At 37.1% G+C, this 23,516-nt stretch overlaps 1 protein-coding gene across 3 annotated transcripts in view; it reads right to left on the bottom strand.

The window, feature by feature from the left end:
• Positions 1-23,516, bottom strand: part of LOC133657607 (protein bicaudal C homolog 1-like) — a 164,526-nt gene that overhangs the window by 108,688 nt on the left and 32,322 nt on the right. For all 3 annotated transcript variants that reach the window (XM_062059117.1, XM_062059118.1, XM_062059119.1), the window contains exon 2: positions 19,331-19,377. In XM_062059117.1, coding sequence (XP_061915101.1) covers positions 19,331-19,377 — 47 coding nt within the window. The remainder of the gene's footprint in view (positions 1-19,330; positions 19,378-23,516) is intronic.

Here is a 23,516-nt window from a genome sequence, read left to right as displayed (position 1 = left end):
CTGGGAATACATGGGGATATTTGGGAATATATGGGAATTAATGGGAATATATGGTAATGAATGGGAATATATGGTAATGAATGGGAATATATGGGAATATATGGTAATGAATGGGAATATACGGGAATGAATGGGAATATATGGGAATGAATGGGAATATATGGGAATGAATGGGAATATATGGGAATGAATGGGAATATATGGTAATGAATGGGAATATATGGGAATGAATGGGAATATATGGGAATGAATGGGAATATATGGTAATGAATGGGAATATATGGGAATGAATGGGAATATATGGGAATGAATGGGAATATATGGGAATGAATGGGAATATATGGGAATGAATGGGAATGAATGGGAATATATGGGAATGAATGGGAATATATGGGAATGAATGGGAATATATGGGAATGAATGGGAATACATGGTAATGAATGGGAATATATGGGAATGAATGGGTATATATGGTAATGAATGGGAATATATGGGAATGAATGGGAATATATGGGAATGAATGGGAATATATGGGAATGAATGGGAATATATGGTAATGAATGGGAATATATGGGAATGAATGGGAATATATGGGAATGAATGGGAATATATGGTAATGAATGGGAATATATGGGAATGAATGGGAATATATGGGAATGAATGGGAATATATGGGAATGAATGGGAATATATGGGAATGAATGGGAATATATGGTAATGAATGGGAATATATGGGAATGAATGGGAATATATGGGAATGAATGGGAATATATGGGAATGAATGGGAATATATGGGAATGAATGGGAATATATGGTAATGACTGGGAATACATGGGGATATATGGGAATATATGGGAATTAATGGGAATATATGGTAATGAATGGGAATATATGGGAATGAATGGGAATATATGGGAATGAATGGGAATATATGGTAATGAATTTGAATGAATGGGAATATATGGGAATGAATGGGAATATATGGGAATGAATGGGAATATATGGGAATGAATGGGAATATATGGGAATGAATGGGAATATATGGTAATGACTGGGAATACATGGGGATATATGGGAATATATGGGAATTAATGGGAATATATGGTAATGAATGGGAATATATGGGAATGAATGGGAATATATGGGAATGAATGGGAATATATGGTAATGAATTTGAATGAATGGGAATATATGGGAATGAATGGGAATATATGGGAATGAATGGGAATATATGGGAATGAATGGGAATATATGGGAATGAATGGGAATATATGGTAATGAATTTGAATGAATGGGAATATATGGGAATGAATGGGAATATATGGGAATGAATGGGAATATATGGGAATGAATGGGAATATATGGGAATGAATGGGAATATATGGGAATGAATGGGAATATATGGTAATGACTGGGAATACATGGGGATATATGGGAATATATGGGAATTAATGGGAATATATGGTAATGAATGGGAATATATGGTATTGAATGGGAATATATAGGAATGAATGGGAATATATGGTAATGAATGGGAATATATAGGAATGAATGGGAATATATGGGAATTAATAGGGAATTACAATAGTGATACAAGGACCCTATTATTCTGTATTTGTAGATAGATAGATTGATAATACTTTATTGATTCCTTCAGGAGAGTTCCCTCAGGAAACTGAATTGTATTTATTTATTTTTTAGATAGGTAGTGATAGTAAGAGTAATAGTGGTAACTCGGTGAGTGAATGTAGCTTACTTTTCTACGTATTTCCCCATATTTATACTCAGATATGTTAACTCTGGCGAAGAGTAGAGAATGTGACGTGATTTTTGGTCCATGTTTTGCCTTTTGCATTATTAGAATAATTCTGTCATGTTATGTCGTACATTTTTATATCCACACTGCAAAAGGTCAGTGTTCGAAAACAAGAAAAACACACAAAAATGAGGAGTATTTTATTTGAACTAAGCAAAAGTGTTTTCTTGTCTTCCATGAAGTTGGATGACATCACACATTTGTTAGCGCCCAGTTTTAACCGTGCAGACAAACAAAAATGTTGACAGTCTTCAGTTTTACCAAACCTCCGTTTTTAAAAGCCAAGAAGCAACATTTCAATCAATCAATCAATCAATCAATCAATGTTTATTTATATAGCCCTAAATCACAAGTGTCTCAAAGGGCTGCACAAGCCACAACGACATCCTCGGTACAGAGCCCACATAAGGGCAAGGAAAAACTCACAACCCAGTGGGATGTCGATGTGAATGACTATGAGAAACCTTGGAGAGGACCGCATATGTGGGTGACCCCCCCCCCCCCACACCCCCTCTAGGGGAGACCAGATGCAATGGATGTCGAGTGGGTCTGACATAATATTGTGAAAGTCCAGTCCATAGTGGATCTAACATAATATTGTGAAAGTCCAGTCCATAGTGGATCTAACATAATAGTGAGAGTCCAGTCTATAGTGGATCTAACATAATAGTGTGAGAGTCCAGTCCATAGTGGATCTAACATAATAGTGTGAGAGTCCAGTCCATAGTGGATCTAACATAATAGTGTGAGAGTCCAGTCCATAGTGGATCTAACATAATATTGTGAGTCCAGTCCATAGTGAATCTAACATAAAAGTGAGAGTCCAGTCCATAGTGGATCTAACATAATAGTGTGAGTCCAGTCCATAGTGGATCTAACATAATAGTGTGAGAGTCCAGTCAATAGTGGATCTAACATAATAGTGTGAGAGTCCAGTCAATAGTGGATCTAACATAATAGTGTGAGAGTCCAGTCCATAGTGGATCTAACATAAAAGTGAGAGTCCAGTCCATAGTGGATCTAACATAATAGTGTGAGTCCAGTCCATAGTGAATCTAACATAAAAGTGAGAGTCCAGTCCATAGTGGATCTAACATAATAGTGTGAGTCCAGTCCATAGTGGATCTAACATAATAGTGTGAGTTCAGTCCATAGTGGATCTAACATAAAAGTGAGAGTCCAGTCCATAGTGGATCTAACATAATAGTGTGAGAGTCCAGTCCATAGTGGATCTAACATAAAAGTGAGAGTCCAGTCCATAGTGGATCTAACATAATAGTGTGAGTCCAGTCCATAGTGAATCTAACATAAAAGTGAGAGTCCAGTCCATAGTGGATCTAACATAATAGTGTGAGTCCAGTCCATAGTAGATCTAACATAAAAGTGAGAGTCCAGTCCATAGTGGATCTAACATAAAAGTGAGAGTCCAGTCCATAGTGGATCTAACATAAAAGTGAGAGTCCAGTCCATAGTGGATCTAACATAATAGTGTGAGAGTCCAGTCCATAGTGGATCTAACATAATAGTGAGAGTCCAGTCCATAGTAGATCTAACATAAAAGTGAGAGTCCAGTCCATAGTGGATCTAACATAATAGTGTGAGAGTCCAGTCAATAGTGGATCTAACATAAAAGTGAGAGTCCAGTCCATAGTGGATCTAACATAATAGTGTGAGAGTCCAGTCAATAGTGGATCTAACATAAAAGTGAGAGTCCAGTCCATAGTGGATCTAACATAAAAGTGAGAGTCCAGTCCATAGTGGATCTAACATAATAGTGTGAGAGTCCAGTCCATAGTGGATCTAACATAATAGTGAGAGTCCAGTCCATAGTAGATCTAACATAAAAGTGAGAGTCCAGTCCATAGTGGATCTAACATAAAAGTGAGAGTCCAGTCCATAGTAGATCTAACATAATAGTGAGAGTCCAGTCCATAGTAGATCTAACATAAAAGTGAGAGTCCAGTCCATAGTGGATCTAACATAATAGTGTGAGTCCAGTCCATAGTGAATCTAACATAAAAGTGAGAGTCCAGTCCATAGTGGATCTAACATAATAGTGTGAGTCCAGTCCATAGTAGATCTAACATAAAAGTGAGAGTCCAGTCCATAGTGGATCTAACATAAAAGTGAGAGTCCAGTCCATAGTGGATCTAACATAAAAGTGAGAGTCCAGTCCATAGTGGATCTAACATAATAGTGTGAGAGTCCAGTCCATAGTGGATCTAACATAATAGTGAGAGTCCAGTCCATAGTAGATCTAACATAAAAGTGAGAGTCCAGTCCATAGTGGATCTAACATAATAGTGTGAGAGTCCAGTCAATAGTGGATCTAACATAAAAGTGAGAGTCCAGTCCATAGTGGATCTAACATAATAGTGTGAGAGTCCAGTCAATAGTGGATCTAACATAAAAGTGAGAGTCCAGTCCATAGTGGATCTAACATAAAAGTGAGAGTCCAGTCCATAGTGGATCTAACATAATAGTGTGAGAGTCCAGTCCATAGTGGATCTAACATAATAGTGAGAGTCCAGTCCATAGTAGATCTAACATAAAAGTGAGAGTCCAGTCCATAGTGGATCTAACATAAAAGTGAGAGTCCAGTCCATAGTAGATCTAACATAATAGTGAGAGTCCAGTCCATAGTAGATCTAACATAAAAGTGAGAGTCCAGTCCATAGTGGATCTAACATAATAGTGTGAGAGTCCAGTTAATAGTGGATCTAACATAAAAGTGAGAGTCCAGTCCATAGTGGATCTAACATAATAGTGTGAGAGTCCAGTCAATAGTGGATCTAACATAAAAGTGAGAGTCCAGTCCATAGTGGATCTAACATAAAAGTGAGAGTCCAGTCCATAGTGGATCTAACATAATAGTGTGAGAGTCCAGTCCATAGTAGATCTAACATAAAAGTGAGAGTCCAGTCCATAGTGGATCTAACATAAAAGTGAGAGTCCAGTCCATAGTGGATCTAACATAATAGTGTGAGAGTCCAGTTAATAGTGGATCTAACATAAAAGTGAGAGTCCAGTCCATAGTGGATCTAACATAATAGTGTGAGAGTCCAGTCAATAGTGGATCTAACATAAAAGTGAGAGTCCAGTCCATAGTGGATCTAACATAAAAGTGAGAGTCCAGTCCATAGTGGATCTAACATAATAGTGTGAGAGTCCAGTCCATAGTAGATCTAACATAAAAGTGAGAGTCCAGTCCATAGTGGGGCCAGCAGGAGACCATCTCGAGCGGAGATTTATGAGTAGATGAAATCCTACAAGGCATGGAAGCAAACAGGCAACATGTCCGTGTTCATTCTGACATAGACGAGGGCTGCGGTCTCATTGCTACTCTGATCTGGATAAAACAATAATAAAAGTTATTGTTTTCAACCTTTTTTGAGCCAAGGCACATTTTTTTGCGTTGACAAAATGCGGAGGCACACCACCAGCAGAAATCATTAAAGAACAAAACTCAGTTGACAGTAAAAAGTCGTTGTTGGATATAACTTTAAAGCATAACCAAGCATGCATCACTATAGCTCTTGTCTCAAAGTAGGTGTACTGTCACCACCTGTCACATCACACCCTGACTTATTTGGACTTTTTTGCTGTTTTCCTGTGTGTAGTGTTTTACTTCTTGTTTTGCGCTCCTATTTTGGTGGCTTTTTCTCTTTTGTTGGTATTTTCCTGTAGCAGTTTCATGTCTTCCTTTGAGCGATATTTCCCACATCTACTTTGTTTTAGCCATCAATAATATTTCAGTTGTTTTTATCCTTCTTTGTGTGGACAATGTTGATTGTCATGTCATGTTGGGATGTACTTTGTGGACGCCGTCTTTGCTCCACAGTAAGTCTTTGCTGTCGTCCAGCATCCGGTTTTTGTTTACTTTGTAGCCAGTTCAGTTTTAGTTTGGTTCTGCATAGCCTTCCCTAAGCTTCAATGCCTTTTCTTAGGGGCACTCACCTTTTGTTTATTTTTAGTTTTAAGCATTAGATACCTTTTTACCTGCACACTGCCTCCCGCTGTTTCCAACATCTACAAAGCAATTAGCTACCTGCTGCCACCTACTGACATGGAAGAGTATTACACGGTTACTCTGCCGAGTTCTAGACAGCACCGACACTCAACAACAACACATCATTTGCAGACTATAATTACTGCTTTGCATAAAATATTTTTAACTCAAACGGCACACCAGACTGCATCTCACGGCACACTAGAGTGATAGGCAACATTCCAAGAAAAAAGTGCAGTTCTCCTTTAAAAAGTATAAATATGTGAAGTCCTTGCAGGTGACTTTGTGAAGCATGTTTTGAAAAAGACTTAAGCGTGAAAAAGAGGGCTCTCTTTCAAAAGATGACGACACAGCTCAAAGAAATAACACTCCCCATAATGACCAAAACGGCATTTTCAAAGAAGCAGCGGCTCCGGTTACTTTTACCGTAAATCTTGCAGCTTCCTGACTACGCTGCGTCAGTGACGTCTTGGAGGAGGGAAAAAAAAAAAAGTTTTTTGTTCGGCGAGAGACGTTTCCTGTTCCTTGCTGCTGTTCTTGGCAGATGGGACTGATTTGTGACAAGACCACACAGCATTTTAACGGCTGCACCCGCTTTGTTTTGGAGGGAAAGGCTCCCCCCACAATGCTTACCTACATACACCGTTAACACTCCACTTCTAGGCACAGTTCATCAGCAGCAACTGCCTCTGGAGGCACGACCTTGACGTGATGATTGGAAGCAAAAGGCATGTGAGCGACACACGTGACTGATCACATGCATGCAGACATCGACGTGGTTTCTCCTGGCCTGTGTAGCCATGCTGCAGCTGTTGTCACAGCTGGAGTGTGTGTGTGTGTGTGTGTGTGTGTGTGTTTGTGTGTGTGTGTGTGTGTGCGCGGCAACAGGACACGGGGGGGCTGTCGGGGGTGTAAAGACGCTGTGAGCAGAGTTTGCAGATGCGGACTTAAAGGCCTACTGAAATGATTTTTTTTAATTTAAACGGGAATAGCAGATCCATTCTATGTGTCATACTTGATTATTTTGCGATATTGCCATATTTTTGCTGAAAGGATTTAGTAGAGAAAATCGACGATAAAGTTCGCAACTTTTGCTCGCTGATAAAAAAAAAGCCTCGCCTGTAGCGGAAGTAGCGTGACGTCACAGGAGCTAGTATTCCTCACAATTCCCCGTTGTTTACAATGGAGCGAGAGAGATTCGGAGCGAGAAAGTGACGATTACCCCATTAATTTGAGCGAGGATGAAAGATTCGTAGATGAGGAACGTTACAGTGAAGGACTTGAGAGGCAGTGATGGACGTGTCTTTTTTCACTCTGACCGTAACTTAGGTACAAGCTGGCTCATTGGATTCCACACTCTCTCCTTTTTCTATTGTGGATCACGGATTTGTATTTTAAACCACCTGGGATACTATATCCTCTTGAAAATGAGAGTCGAGCACGCGAAATGGACATTTAAAGTGACTTTTATCTCCACGACAATACATCGGTGACACACTTAGCTACTGAGCTAACGTGATAGCATCGTTCTCAAATGAAGATAGAAACAAAAGAAATAAACCCCTGACTGGAAGGATAGACAGAAGACCAACAATACTATTAAACCATGTACATGTAACTACACGGTTAAAAATTCTCAGCCTGGTAAGGCTTAAAAATGCTGTTGCTAACGACGCTAAGGCTAATTTAGCAACTTAGCAACCGGACCTCACAGAACTATGATAAAACATTAGCGCTCCACCTACGCCAGCCAGCCCTCATCTTCCCATCAACAGCCGTGCTCACCTGCATTCCAGCGATCAACGGCGCGACGAAGGACTTCATCCGTGGGTTTGGCGGTAAGCATCGGCTAGGCGTCTGCTATCAGGGTAAGTAGTCCTTGTTGTGTTGCTGTAAGTATTGTACTTAGCCGCTAAGACACCGATCGATCCCACCTACAACGTTCTTCTTTGCAGCCTCCATTGTTCATTAAACAAATTGCAGAAGATTCACCAACACAGATGTCCAGAATACTGTGGAATTTTGTCGAAGAAAACAAGAGGTTTTTCTATCGGGTCAGATGGGGTCCAACCACTTCCGTTGCTTTTGTGACGTCACGCGCATAAATCATATCCAAAGGAGTTTTTCAACCGGAAGTGTGGCGGGAATTTTAAAATGTCACTTTATAAGTTAACCCGGCCGTATTGGCATGTGTTGCAATGTTAAGATGTCATCATTGATATATAAACTATCAGACTGCGTGGTCGCTAGTAGTGGCTTTCAGTAGGCCTTTAAGATGCATTTTAAGCCTTCTTTTAGGGTGCGTTCACATGCGCCATGTTAAGATCGGTTCAAAGGAGCTCCCGTGCGGTGGTTCTCAAAATGTTTTCACCAAGTACCACCTCAGGAAACTCTCCAAGTAGCACTATAATGAAGTGAAGTGAATTATTTTTATATAGCGCTTTTCTCTAGTGACTCAAAGCGCTTTTACATAGTGAAAGCCAATATGTAAGTTCCATTTAAAGCAGTGTGGGTGGGAGCAGGTGGTAAAGTGTCTTGCCCAAGGACACAACGGCAGTGACTAGGATGGCGGAAGCGGGGATCGAACCTGGAACCCTCAAGTTGCTGGCACCGCCACTCTACCAACCGAGCTACACCACCCCAATGGCCAACATTAAAATACAGTAGCGTAGCAGGCCTAAGTAGCCATCACAAACAAGGCAGATGTTTTTATATAACAAGTGTATTTGATGTTTTTGACCACTGCAACATATTATTTATTCATATTTAGTTAAGTGATTATTTGGCGTAAGTATATATGTAATGTGGTAACATTCATAATACCATGTCATACTTACATGATGTAAGTATATATGTCATGTAGTCACATTCATAATAACATGTAATATATACATGATGTAAGTATATATGTCAGGTTGTAACATTCATAATAACATGTAATATATCCATGATGTAAGTATATATGTCATGTAGTAACATTCATAATAACATGTAATATATACATGATGTAAGTATATATGTAATGTGGTAACATTCATAATAACATGTCATACGTACATGATGTAAGTATATATGTCATGTAGTAACATTCATAATAACATGCAATATATACATGATGTAAGTATATATGTCATTTAGTCACATTCATAATAACATGTAATATATACATGATGTAAGTATATATGTCATGTAGTCACATTCATAATAACATGTAATATATACATGATGTAAGTATATATGTCATGTAGTAACATTCATAATAACATGTAATATATACATGATGTAAGTATATATGTCATGTAGTCACATTCATAATAACATGTAATATATACATGATGTAAGTATATATGTCATGTAGTAACATTCATAATAACATGTAATATATACATGATGTAAGTATATATGTCATGTAGTAACATTCATAATAACATGTCATATATACATGATGTAAGTATATATGTCATGTAGTAACATTCATAATAACATGTAATATATACATGATGTAAGTATATATGTCATGTAGTAACATTCATAATAACATGTAATATATACATGATGTAAGTATATATGTAGTATCTAGTAACATTCATAATAACATGTAATATATACATGATGTAAGTATATGTCATGTAGTAACATTCATAATAACATGTAATATATACATGATGTAAGTATATATGTCATGTAGTAACATTCATAATAACATGTAATATATACATGATGTAAGTATATATGTAGTATCTAGTAACATTCATAATAACATGTAATATATACATGATGTAAGTATATATGTCATGTAGTAACATTCATAATAACATGTCATATATACATGATGTAAGTATATATGTCATGTAGTAACATTCATAATAACATGTAATATATACATGATGTAAGTATATATGTCATGTAGTAACATTCATAATAACATGTAATATATACATGATGTAAGTATATATGTCATGTAGTAACATTCATAATAACATGTCATATATACATGATGTAAGTATATATGTCATGTAGTAACATTCATAATAACATGTCATATATACATGATGTAAGTATATATGTCATGTAGTAACATTCATAATAACATGTAATATATACATGATGTAAGTATATATGTCATGTAGTAACATTCATAATAACATGTCATATATACATGATGTAAGTATATATGTCATGTAGTAACATTCATAATAACATGTAATATATACATGATGTAAGTATATATGTCATGTAGTAACATTCATAATAACATGTAATATATACATGATGTAAGTATATATGTCATTTAGTAACATTCATAATGACATTTAATATTTACCTATTTTGATCAAAAACGCATCACAACGTTTGCTTTTTTTTCCTCCGTTCATCACTGATTATTATTCACTGCAGACTTCATGAGAGCCAACAAACATAATAAAACATCACTTACTGTACAATGTCTGCTGTCACAAGGATGTTGACTGCTAGAATGTTCAAATATTCCAATTTAGTTGAAAAACGACCTAATCCTCCCAAATAAAAGGGGCTTGAAATCTTTTCATATATTTCTCGCCGATTCTGGGTCTAAATTGGCTGTCAAAGTGTACCCACTTGTTGGTATACATCCTCGTCCTTCTACTATGCAGGTGAGAGGCATGATTTATCATCTATAATAAAGTTTGACGAGCAAGGAAGCCGCTGAATGGTCGATGATGTCAACATAGGCACACAGGAAGTGATAAATAGTCCATCTGTGTTAGCACTTATTATAATAATATGACTAATACTTGTTAATATTTATTATAACAACATAACTAATACTTGTTAATATTTATAATAACAATATGACTAATACTTCTTAATATTTATAATAACAATATGACTAATATTTGTTAATATTTATAATAACAATATGACTAATACTTGTTCGTATTTATAATAACAATATGACTAATACTTGTAAATATTTATAATAACAAGATCACTAATACTTGTTAATATTTATAATAACAATATGAATAATACTTGTTAATATTTATAATAACAATATCACTAATACTTGTTAATATTTATAATAACAATATGACTAATACTTCTTAATATTTATAATAACAATATGACTAATATTTGTTAATATTTATAATAACAATATGACTATTACTTGTTAATATTTATAATAACAATATGACTAATACTTGTTCATATTTATAATAACAATATCACTAATACTTGTTAATATTTACAATAAAAATATCACTAATACTTGTTAATATTTATAATAACAATATCACTAATACTTGTTAATATTTATAATAACATCACTAATACTTGTTAGTATTTATAATAACAATATCACTAATACCTGTTAATATTTATAATAATATGAATAATACTTGTTAATATTTATAATAACAAGAAGTTGGTTTTTCCCTTGGAATGGCAGATCAACTAGAGTAGCCAATATGAATGTATTGATTAAGTTGATCTCCTGAAATTTCAGTAAAACTTGAAAATATTCCAATTCTGTCTTGATGGTCCTTCTTACTCAGCATGTCATGGAAAGAACTTGGGATTGACCAGTAACTTAGATTCCCTGGGAGGAAGAACTGTTCTGACGCAACAGAGGCCAGCAGCCACTTGGACTGAGAGGAAGTCTATCAGACGGTGAGTAAGAGCAGCCTGGGGACAAAATGTGGGGGTGGACATTTTATATATACTGTATAAATATATATACATGTCTTGTCACTCTCTCAAGTCTCCCGCTGACTTGTACGGCAGATCTCTGGCAAGTAGAGAGCGGCGTGTAATCCATCAGCACGGGCGTGTGTGCAGGACAGGAAGTGGTCAAACTAACAAGTTTCCACTTTTGCTGGGCTTGAAGGTCGTCCACACGCACCTCCACAATAGCGTCTCTCAGCGCCACACCGCCGTGTTTATTTTCCGGCGGAGCGGGATCACGCTATCTGACACGCAAATGGATTCAAGGGGAAATTCTGCGGTCTTCCAACTGAAACAGGCTGGCTGTCATTTGGGCATTTTGAACCTGAGCTGCTGTTCTGCACACTCCACGTCTGAGCTGCTGTTCTGCACACTCCACGTCTGAGCTGCTGTTCTGCACACTCCACGTCGGAGCTGCTGTTCTGCACACTCCACGTCGGAGCTGCTGTTCTGCACACTCCACGTCTGAGCTGCTGTTCTGCACACTCCACGTCTGAGCTTCTGTTCTGCACACTCCACGTCGGAGCTGCTGTTCTGCACACTCCACGTCTGAGCTTCTATTCTGCACACTCCACGTCTGAGCTTCTGTTCTGCACACTCCACGTCGGAGCTTCTGTTCTGCACACTCCACGTCTGAGCTGCTGTTCTGCACACTCCACGTCGGAGCTGCTGTTCTGCACACTCCACGTCTGAGCTGCTGTTCTGCACACTCCACGTCTGAGCTGCTGTTCTGCACACTCCACGTCGGAGCTGCTGTTCTGCACACTCCACGTCTGAGCTGCTGTTCTGCACACTCCACGTCTAGCATTTTCCAACATGGCGTGTCAAAGTAGAAGAGGCGGAGAAAGGCTTTAGAGTACTTGTAAAAATTCCAGAGAGGCGGCGCCTGTTTTGCATTAGAAGCTTTGTGAGAAGAGCTGGAGGAAGACTTTCATTGCAGAAAAGTTCTGAATTGCAGCCCTGCTGACGTACTCTTTGGCAAGTTATGTTTGTTTACTTGATGCCACTTTCTTCTCATTCCCAGTCTGAGTAAACCTGAACCAACTGGGCAGGATCAAGATGCCCATTTGCAGTTTTATCCACAAGCAATCATGAATATATATATATGAATATTTACCAAGCAATCAAAAAAAAAATTAAAAAAAATAAAATATATATATATATATATATATATATATATATATATATATATATATATATATATATATATATATATATATATATATATGAATATGAATATTTACCAAGCAATCATGAATATATATATATATATATATATATATGAATATTTACCAAGCAATCGTGAATATATATATATATATATATATATATATATATATATATATATATATATATATATATATATATATATATATATATATATATATATATATATATATATATATGAATATTTACCAAGCAATCGTGAATATATATGAATATTTACCAAGCAATCGTGAATATATGTATATATATATATATGAATATTTACCAAGCAATCATGAATATATATATATATATATATATATATATATATATATATATATATATATATATATATATATATATATATATATATATATATATATATATATATATATATATATATACGTATATATATATATATATATATATATATATATATATATATATATATATATATATATATATATATATATATATATATATATATATATATATATATATATGAATATTTACCAAGCAATTGTGAATATATATATGAATATTTACCAAGCAATCGTGGATATATATATATGAATATTTACCAAGCAATTGTGAATATATATATGAATATTTACCAAGCAATCGTGAATATATATATTAATATTTACCAAGCAATCATGAATATATATATATGAATATTTACAAAGAAATTGTGAATATTTTTATGAATATTTACCAAGCAATTGTGAATATATATATATATATATATATATATATATATATATATATATATATATATATATATATATATATATATATATATATATATATATATATATATATGAATATTTACCAAGCAATCATGAATATATATATATGAATATTTACCAAGCAATTGTGAATATATATATGAATATTTACCAAGCAATCGTGAATATATATATATATATATATATATATATATATATATATATATATATATATATATATATATATATATATATATATATATATATATATATATATATATATATATTCACGATTGCTTGGTAAATATAATGTATGTGTGGGAAAAAATCACAAGACTATTTCATCTCTACAGGCCTGTTTCATGAGGGGTTTCCTCAATCGTCAGGAGATTTTAATGGAAGCATTCACATACCATGGTTTATATAGGACACAGAACGGGTGGGTACAGGCAGGCGTAGGGGCGTGGTGATTGGCTCATGTGTTACCTAGGAGGTGTTTCCTTCTGTGACGGCATGCTGATACAATTTCGCTGCGCTTGTTGAGGGATGACAAGTCTGGACTGTATATAATAAACAGTTTCTCTTTGAAGCATAGGTTGCATCTTTTATTACCACTGTTGTAAGGTGTGCTGGATGCAAGAATTTGCCATGTAATCGAGTATTCAACATTATTGTCTTTGAGATTCCAAATGTGTTTACTGAGTTCTGTAGTGTTCTGCAAGCTTTTGCTTCTGAAAGAGGCTTTGTGATTGTTCCATCTGGTTTTGAAGCATTCAAAACCAGATGGAACAATCACAAAGCCTCTTTTCCACTTCACTAACATCATATGTCCCCACATGACCACTTCACTAACATCATATGTCCCCACATGACCACTTCACTAACATCATATGTCCCCACATGACCACTTCACTAACATCATATGTCCCCACATGACCACTTCACTAACATCATATGTCCCCACATGACCACTTCACTAACATCATATGTCCCCACATGACCACTTCACTAACATCATATGTCCCCACATGACCACTTCACTAACATCATATGTCCCCACATGACCACAGCTGGACAAACGCCATACACGACTGGCCATTCAATCACATCAATAGTCTACAAAACAGGCAATTTTGCGCCGCATATAAAAATCATCAAACCTGCATCAGCAATTAAAACATCTCTACGTGGTATTGTCAAAATGTAAATAATTGTACAAACATAAATAGGGGACCACTCGTGGTTGGTTGGTTCAATGGACATGGAACTGGGACAGTATTGAAACAGCCACAAACAACACCACCATGAAACAGCCACAAACAACATATTGAAACAGCCACAAAACAACTTTTTGAAACAGCCACAAACAACATATTGAAATAGCCACAAACAACATATTGAAACAGGCACAAACAACATATTGAAACAGCCACAAACAACACCACCATGAAACAGCCACAAACAACATATTGAACAGCCACAAACAACATATTGAAACAGCCACAAACAACACCACCATGAAACAGCCACAAACAACATATTGAAACAGCCACAAACAACATATTGAAATAGCCACAAACAACATATTGAAACAGGCACAAACAACATATTGAAACAGCCACAAACAACACCACCATGAAACAGCCACAAACAACATATTGAACAGCCACAAACAACATATTGAAACAGCCACAAACAACACCACCATGAAACAGCCACAAACAACATATTGAAACAGCCACAAACAACATATTGAAATAGCCACAAACAACATATTGAAACAGGCACAAACAACATATTGAAACAGCCACAAACAACACCACCATGAAACAGCCACAAACAACATATTGAACAGCCACAAACAACATATTGAAACAGCCACAAACAACATAGTGAAACAGCCACAAACAACATATTGAAACAGCCACAAACAACAACACCATGAAACAGCCACAAACAACATATTGAAACAGGCACAAACAACATATTGAAACAGCCACAAACAACATATTGAAACAGCCACAAACAACATATTGAAACAGCCACAAACAACATATTGAAATAGCCACAAACAACATATTGAAACAGGCACAAACAACATATTGAAACTGCCACAAACAACACCACCATGAAACAGCCACAAACAACATATTGAACAGCCACAAACAACATATTGAAACAGCCACAAACAACACCACCATGAAACAGCCACAAACAACATATTGAAACAGCCACAAACAACATATTGAAATAGCCACAAACAACATATTGAAACAGGAACAAACAACATATTGAAACAGCCACAAACAACACCACCATGAAACAGCCACAAACAACATATTGAACAGCCACAAACAACATATTGAAACAGCCACAAACAACATAGTGAAACAGCCACAAACAACATATTGAAACAGCCACAAACAACACCACCATGAAACAGCCACAAACAACATATTGAAACAGGCACAAACAACATATTGAAACAGCCACAAACAACATATTGAAACAGCCACAAACAACAACACCATAAAAACAGCCGCAAACAACATATTGAAACAGCCACAAACACCACCATGAAACAGCCACAAACAACATATTGAAACAGCCACAAACAACATATTGAAACAGCCACAAACAACACCACCATAAAAATGACATCATTTCCCACGGCACACCAAACAACATCTCACGGTACACTAGTGTGCCGCGGCACAGTGGTTGAAAAACACTGATATACTGTACAGTATGTCCATCCATACAATATTTTACTACGTTTGTTTTTATGTAAAAAAACAACTTATTTTTAAGGTGCGCCGGCATGTATTTTGCCACGTTCAATGACATCTAGAAGAAACCCTGGCATTATTTCAACTGACATCAAACCAGATTTAGTTTGAAAAGCTGGATATGAAAAAGAGGTTGACATGGTTATTAGGCACCGTGACGGTTAGCGGGCATCAGAAGATGAAGTGAAGAACTATTGGAGTCATGTGGTGTTTTGTTACATAACGAGAAGGAAAGTTGTTGTGTCAGCTGCTGTGTTACAAGATCACAGCCAGCAGGGATTTTTAACGTCACGTCTTCTTTCTGTTTTCTTCTTTCAGGGTTTGTTGCAACAACTGGACACAGCCTGACACCAGCGCCGCCGACTCCCCGTGAACGTCGGCAGGAGAGACATGCAGCATGTCACTGGGTACCAACAATGACACAACTTGGCAGGAGAGACATGCAGCGGGTCACTGCAGGGTTTCCCGCAGCGCTTTGTTGTTAAGGCGGCCGCCTTAACAACAAAGAGCCGCCGCCTAAACTAAAGTGTTAACAAGCTGCTCCGCTTAGTTCTACCTCTGCCTCTGTCAGTACGTCTCTGCAGCACCCACACAACCATCTGATTGGTTACACGCAGAGCGGGAACAGCCAATCAGCAGTGCGTATTCAGAGCGCGTGGAATCAGTGCTCAGGCAGGCAGAGAGGAGAGACGGTGTGGTGAGCAGGTAGGTGTTTAGCAGGTAATCATCAGGCTGCGGACTCTCCCCAAATGATAATAAACACCCCCCAGTCAACTACTAGTAACATCACTATGAGCCCGTTGACATCCTAGAAACATAAGCGGCAGCTCAGCTCGCTCGCAGTCCCTGAGGTGAAGGCTAATTAGCTTTTAGCGTAACATTAGCTCACTGTGCGGTGTGTGTGCGTGCGTGCGTGTGTTACGGACAGCAAAGCCCTGTCTGTCTGAGAGAAAGACAGTCATTATTGACCTACAGTTAACAACTAAGTTATTTCACTTGACCTTTTTCTGTGTTGATTGAGCTGTGTTGAAGCGGCAAAAAAGGACATTATGTTAAATGAAGAGTTTCTGTCTCTGATAGTTGATATAATAATGTAAGTGCATCATTAAGCCTACATGAACTCCATGGTGTTCAGGGATGAATAGTCTCTCCTATTGCTATTGTACTATTTTTTCAGCTATAGTTACATGAATCATTAGTAATGTAGCAGCTTAGTTTTGAATGGCGGGGTCCCTGCTATCACGTGTTGATAAAAATATAACATTTATATAATAAAAATCAACTACAGGCTTCCCAAATGCTGTAATAAATGAAGCATGATGAGTTGAACATATGTCAGCATGTGACCTCACTTTTAACTCTTTTTTTCAAACTCTTATTGCAAACGCTTACTTACAGTAAGTCATTAATTTGACTTAGTAAGTCATTATTTTGACTTAGTAAGCCATTATTATGTCATTATTTTGACTACGTAAATTACTAAGTCATAATAATGACGTACTTAGCATCTCAGGTAACTAGGACTGTTTTGTTTATACTTTACGGAAAAAATATGGAGATTGTGGATAATGCATATGTTTAAGAGCTATTTCTTTATTCATAATCATGTTTGAATCAGCTCATATTTTTCCAGGTTTACGACAGGGTTTACGACAGGGTCGTAAACCATCAGGAATGTGAACACAACCCCCAAGTCTCTCTTCTTATCAGTGTTGAGAGGAGGGGGGGGGGGGGGGATGGGGGCTTTCTTTGTGTGAAAAGAGTTGCTTTGGCCTGTGGAATGCCAGATCAACTTGGGCTACGCATTTGTATGTGTTGTTCGAGGCTGGTCTCTATTCTCAAATATTTGACAATAAAATTACAAAATAACTATTCTGTGCTGGGTGGTACCTTTGAGTCAGTTTATATGTCATTAAGGAACTTGGGACTGACCAGCGTTTTACATCCCACTTGGAGGAACATCTGGTCAAACGCAACAAGATATATATCGTATATCGCCATTCAGCAAATGGAGCGGAAAACACAACCAAAAGTTGTAGGCTTCTTCATGCGATGAAGCCGGCCTACTTCACCACAGGCTGTAGTCTATTGCACCCCCAGGCTGTGGTCTATTGCACCCCCAGGCTGTAGTCTATTGCACCCCCAGGCTGTAGTCTATTGCACCCCCAGGCTGTAGTCTATTGCACCCCCAGGCTGTGGTGGCAGCGACCAGGTGGAGACGTGATGGCGCAGGCCGAGTTACACCAATCCTTACACCCACCCAGCCCCTTCCCCAGTACCCTCCCCCTGGAGAGTCACCACCTTAACTAACACATTTTCTGGGGGAAACACTGCACTGGGTACCAACAACAACACAACTTTGCAGGAGAGACATGCTGCATGTCACTGGGTACCAACAACGACACAACTTTGCAGGAGAGACATGCTGCATGTCACTGGGTACCAACAACAACACAACTTTGCAGGAGAGACATGCTGCATGTCACTGGGTACCAACAACAACACAACTTTGCAAGAGAGACATGCTGCATGTCACTGAGTACCAACAACAACACAACTCTGCAGGAGAGACATGCTGCAGGTCACTGGGTACCAACAACAACACAACTTTGCAGGAGAGACATGGAGCATGTCACTGGGTACCAACAACAACACAACTCTGCAGGAGAGACATGCTGCAGGTCACTGGGTACCAACAACAACACAACTTTGCAGGAGAGACATGCTGCAGCTCACTGGGTACCAACAACAACACAACTTTGCAGGAGAGACATGCTGCAGCTCACTGGGTACCAACAACAACACAGCTTTGCAGGAGAGACATGCTGCAGCTCACTGGGTACCAACAACAACACAACTTTGCAGGAGAGACATGCTGCAGCTCACTGGGTACCAACAACAACACAACTTTGCAGGAGAGACATGCTGCATGTCACTGGGTACCAACAACAACACAACTTTGCAGGAGAGACATGGAGCATGTCACTGGGTACCAACAACAACACAACTTTGCAGGAGAGACATGCTGCATGTCACTGGGTACCAACAACAACACAACTTGGACTTTCGACACTCACCTGTTGGAAGAAATCCTCCCCGCCATTGACTCTGCCCTCCGAGGCGGCTGCAGGGACACAGGGAGAGAAAAGTGACTTTTTAAAGTTTGCTTGGCGAGAGAGACCACGCCCCCTTGAAATGCTGTCTTCACATGGCAGCACTTTTACGTACAACACTGTCCATTCATTATTTACACATACTCAAGTCATCTTCCACAGAGACTTGATGTGGAAAACTGTCAATCTTAGGGTCAACGTTGCACTACTGATGCACAGAAACATTCACGACATACATTTTGTGTGTTTAAGATGGCAAAATGTATTTCTTGTAGATCTAGGACATCTGGTCGCAGGGAAGACCCAGGACACGTTGGGGAGACTATGTCGCCCGGCTGGCCTGGGAACGCCTCGGGATCCCCCAGGAGAGGGAAGTCTGGGCTTCCCTGCTTAGGCTGCTGCCCCCGCGATCCCACCTTATTATATTATTTAATTCATTTATTTCCCACCGGATGGATATGATTAAAATAATATATTTAAAATAATGTTTGAAATATATATATTTTTTATAATCATAATAAAAAATAATATATTTAAAATAATGCTTGAAATATATATATATATATATATATATATATATATATATATATATATATATATATATATATATATATATATATATATATATATATATATATATATATATATATATATATATATATTTAAAAATAATAAAAAATTATATATTTGAAATAATATTTGAAATATGTTGTTTAAAATTAATAGTAATAATAATAATAAAAATAAGATATTTGAAATAATGTTTGAAATATAATGTTAAAATATAATAATAGGAAATAATATATTTAAAATATTTTTAAAAAAATAATAAAAAATAATATATTTTAAAATAATATTTGAAATATGTTCTTTAAAATAATAATAATAATAAAAATAAGATATTTAAAATAATGTTTGAAATATATTGATTAAAAATAATGATAAAAAGTAATATATTTAAAATAATGCTTAAAAAATAATAACACAAAATAGTACATTTAAAATAATGTTTGAAATATGTTGTTGAAAAATATTATTAATACAGAATAATATATTTAAAATCCATCCATCCATCCATTTTCTTAAAATCATGTTTGAAATATATGGTTTAAAAATATTAATAAAGAATAATATATTTAAAATAATGTTTGAAATATATTGTTTGAAAAGAATAACAAATAATATATTTTAAAATGTATTATTTTGTTGCTTTGATTAATTGTTTAAAGAGTGCAACTTTTGGACAGCCCTGATTTAAAGTCATAAAGCAACAATTGTTTGAAAATCAACAAAATATTTTCTTTATCTTTGAGGCACTAAAAGAGGCTTGAATGTTCTCTAAAAGCGACATAATGAATGATCTCAGATAACTTTGGAGCCCAAAGTTATCTGAGATAATCATCACTGCAATGTCAAATCATCTCTGCGGCGACTAAAAGACAATTCCTGGATTTATTTTGTGGCAAACAAGCAATGATTGAACAATTGTTTACCACAAACATCCAATCATAGACGGGCTGCAAGAGTAAAACAATAGTCGGAGACGCCATGTTGCCACATAGTTGGAGACAGTGTTACCATGGAGACAGTGGAACATCTCGCTCACCAAACATTGACAACTGTGCTGGAAAACCCGTAAGACTACATTGCTAAAGCTAAAATCTGCTGCGGCTAACATCTACTGTAGTTAGCATGGACTGTAGCTAGCATGGACTGTAGCTAGCATGGACTGTAGCTAACATGGACTGTAGTTAGCATGGACTGTAGCTAACATGGACTGTAGCTAGCATGGACTGTAGTTAGTGTTAGAATAATGATGTATATATTATCACACTAACTTTAGTATGCTTAAAGTCCGGTGCTTTAGTTATTTAGCTATTGTGCTCAAGTTGGACTTTTCTAATCTGTGCAAGGACAAAGACTTCTTGTCTGAGGGGTGGCCTCAGCCGTAGATGTTATCTTTGTTTTAGCCCGCTAACAGCCAAGGACTTCAACGACCTCAACGAATATAAGATGACAGCACGCAGACGAAGCAGAGACTTCAAGGACCTCAACGAAGATAAGATGCCAACACGCAGACGAAGCGGGGACAAGGTGAAATCACAAGGCCCCCAGCACATTCCGTCACGTATTGTGCGTCCTGGACCTGCTTTGCATAATATATGTGACCACTCCTTTTAGAGACGGCCTTAGTGTTGTTGACTATGGAACTCCTGAATAAATAGAGGGACGCAGGAGCTGATCCTTGGAGTGTAGGGCGAGACTGTGACTAAGTGTGCAGCTCCATGCGTTCTCCTCATGAGCTAAATTTAACTCTGTCTCTGATTGATTCCTTGCTTTTTGTCTGATTAATAGATGTCATTAGTGCTTGAACCTGACATTAGCATGGACTGTAGCTAGCATGGGCTGTAGTTAGCATGGACTGTAGTTAGCATGGACTGTAGCTAACATGGACTGTAGTTAGCATGGACTGTAGCTAGCATGGACTGTAGTTAGCATGGACTGTAGCTAACATGGACTGTGGTTAGCATGGACTGTAGTTAGCATGGACTGAGCAGCAGCTGACGCAACAGGCAGCAAGCATGCAGCTAATCAGTGGTTAAATGTGACACGCTAGGATTTTGATGCTTTGATTCGGGCCCCGCGGCTCCCCGGGGACCAGCTACCAGCGCCGGATGAGGAGCGAGGCTGACAAAGCGAGGGAGGACACATGTGCGAGACTTCCAGGCAGCTGCAGAATCCACATCTGTCCAGATAGTGAAACACCACATCTGTCCAGATAGTGAAACGCCACATCTGTCCAGATAGTGAAACACCACATCTGTCCAGATAGTGAAACACCACATCTGTCCAGATAGTGAAACACCACATCTGGACAGATGTGGTGTTTCACTATCATGTTGGAGAAGAGGAAGTAGGAATCTGGCTCAGCAGCAAATGGCCTCATTCGCCATGAAGTCTGCTTTTCTATGACACGTGCAGAATGGGAGGAGCCTGCTTAAAAAGCAGCGTTATTGCCATGGCGACCACTAGTGATGACCAACCAGGGGTCAAAGTCCTTTTCATGGAGGGCCACAGTGAAGAATTATCATTACGTCATCAGCATTTCCCCCCCAGGATTCTCCTTTATTTCCACCTACTGATGACATATTCTACTGATGACATATTCTACTGATGACATAATCTACTGATGACATACTCTACTGATGACATATTTTACTGATGACATATTCTACTGATGACATATTCTACTAATGACATATTCTATTGATGACATAATCTACTGATGACATATTCTACTGATGACATAATCTACTGATGACATATTCTACTGATGACATATTCTACTGATGACATATTCTACTGATGACATAATCTACTGATGACATATTCTACTGATGACATATTCTACTGATGACATATTCTACTGATGACATAATCTACTGATGACATAATCTACTGATGACATATTCTACTAATGACATATTCTACTGATGACATATTCTACTGATGACATAATCTACTGATGACATATTTTACTGATGACATATTCTACTGATGACATATTCTACTGATGACATAATCTACTGATGACATATTCTACTGATGACATATTCTACTGATGACATATTCTACTGATGACATATTCTACTGATGACATATTCTACTAATGACATATTCTACTGACATATTCTACTGATGACATATTCTACTGATGACATAATCTACTGATGACATATTCTACTGATGACATATTCTACTGATGACATAATCTACTGATGACATATTCAACTGATGACATATTCTACTGATGACATAATCTACTGATGACATATTCTACTGATGACATATTCTACTGATGACATAATCTACTGATGACATATTCTACTGATGACATAATCTACTGATGACATAATCTACTGATGACATATTCTACTGATGACATATTCTACTAATGACATATTCTACTGATGACATATTCTACTGATGACAATCTACTGATGACATAATCTACTGATGACATATTCTACTGATGACATATTCTACTAATGACATATTCTACTGATGACATAATCTACTGATGACATAATCTACTGATGACATATTCTACTGATGACATATTCTACTGATGACATAATCTACTGATGAC

This window comes from Entelurus aequoreus, linkage group LG09, assembly GCF_033978785.1.
Source record: "Entelurus aequoreus isolate RoL-2023_Sb linkage group LG09, RoL_Eaeq_v1.1, whole genome shotgun sequence".
Classification (NCBI taxonomy): Eukaryota; Metazoa; Chordata; class Actinopteri; order Syngnathiformes; family Syngnathidae; genus Entelurus; species Entelurus aequoreus.
Note: the sequence above shows the minus strand (reverse complement) of the source record. Positions and strands in the feature narration are given on the sequence as shown.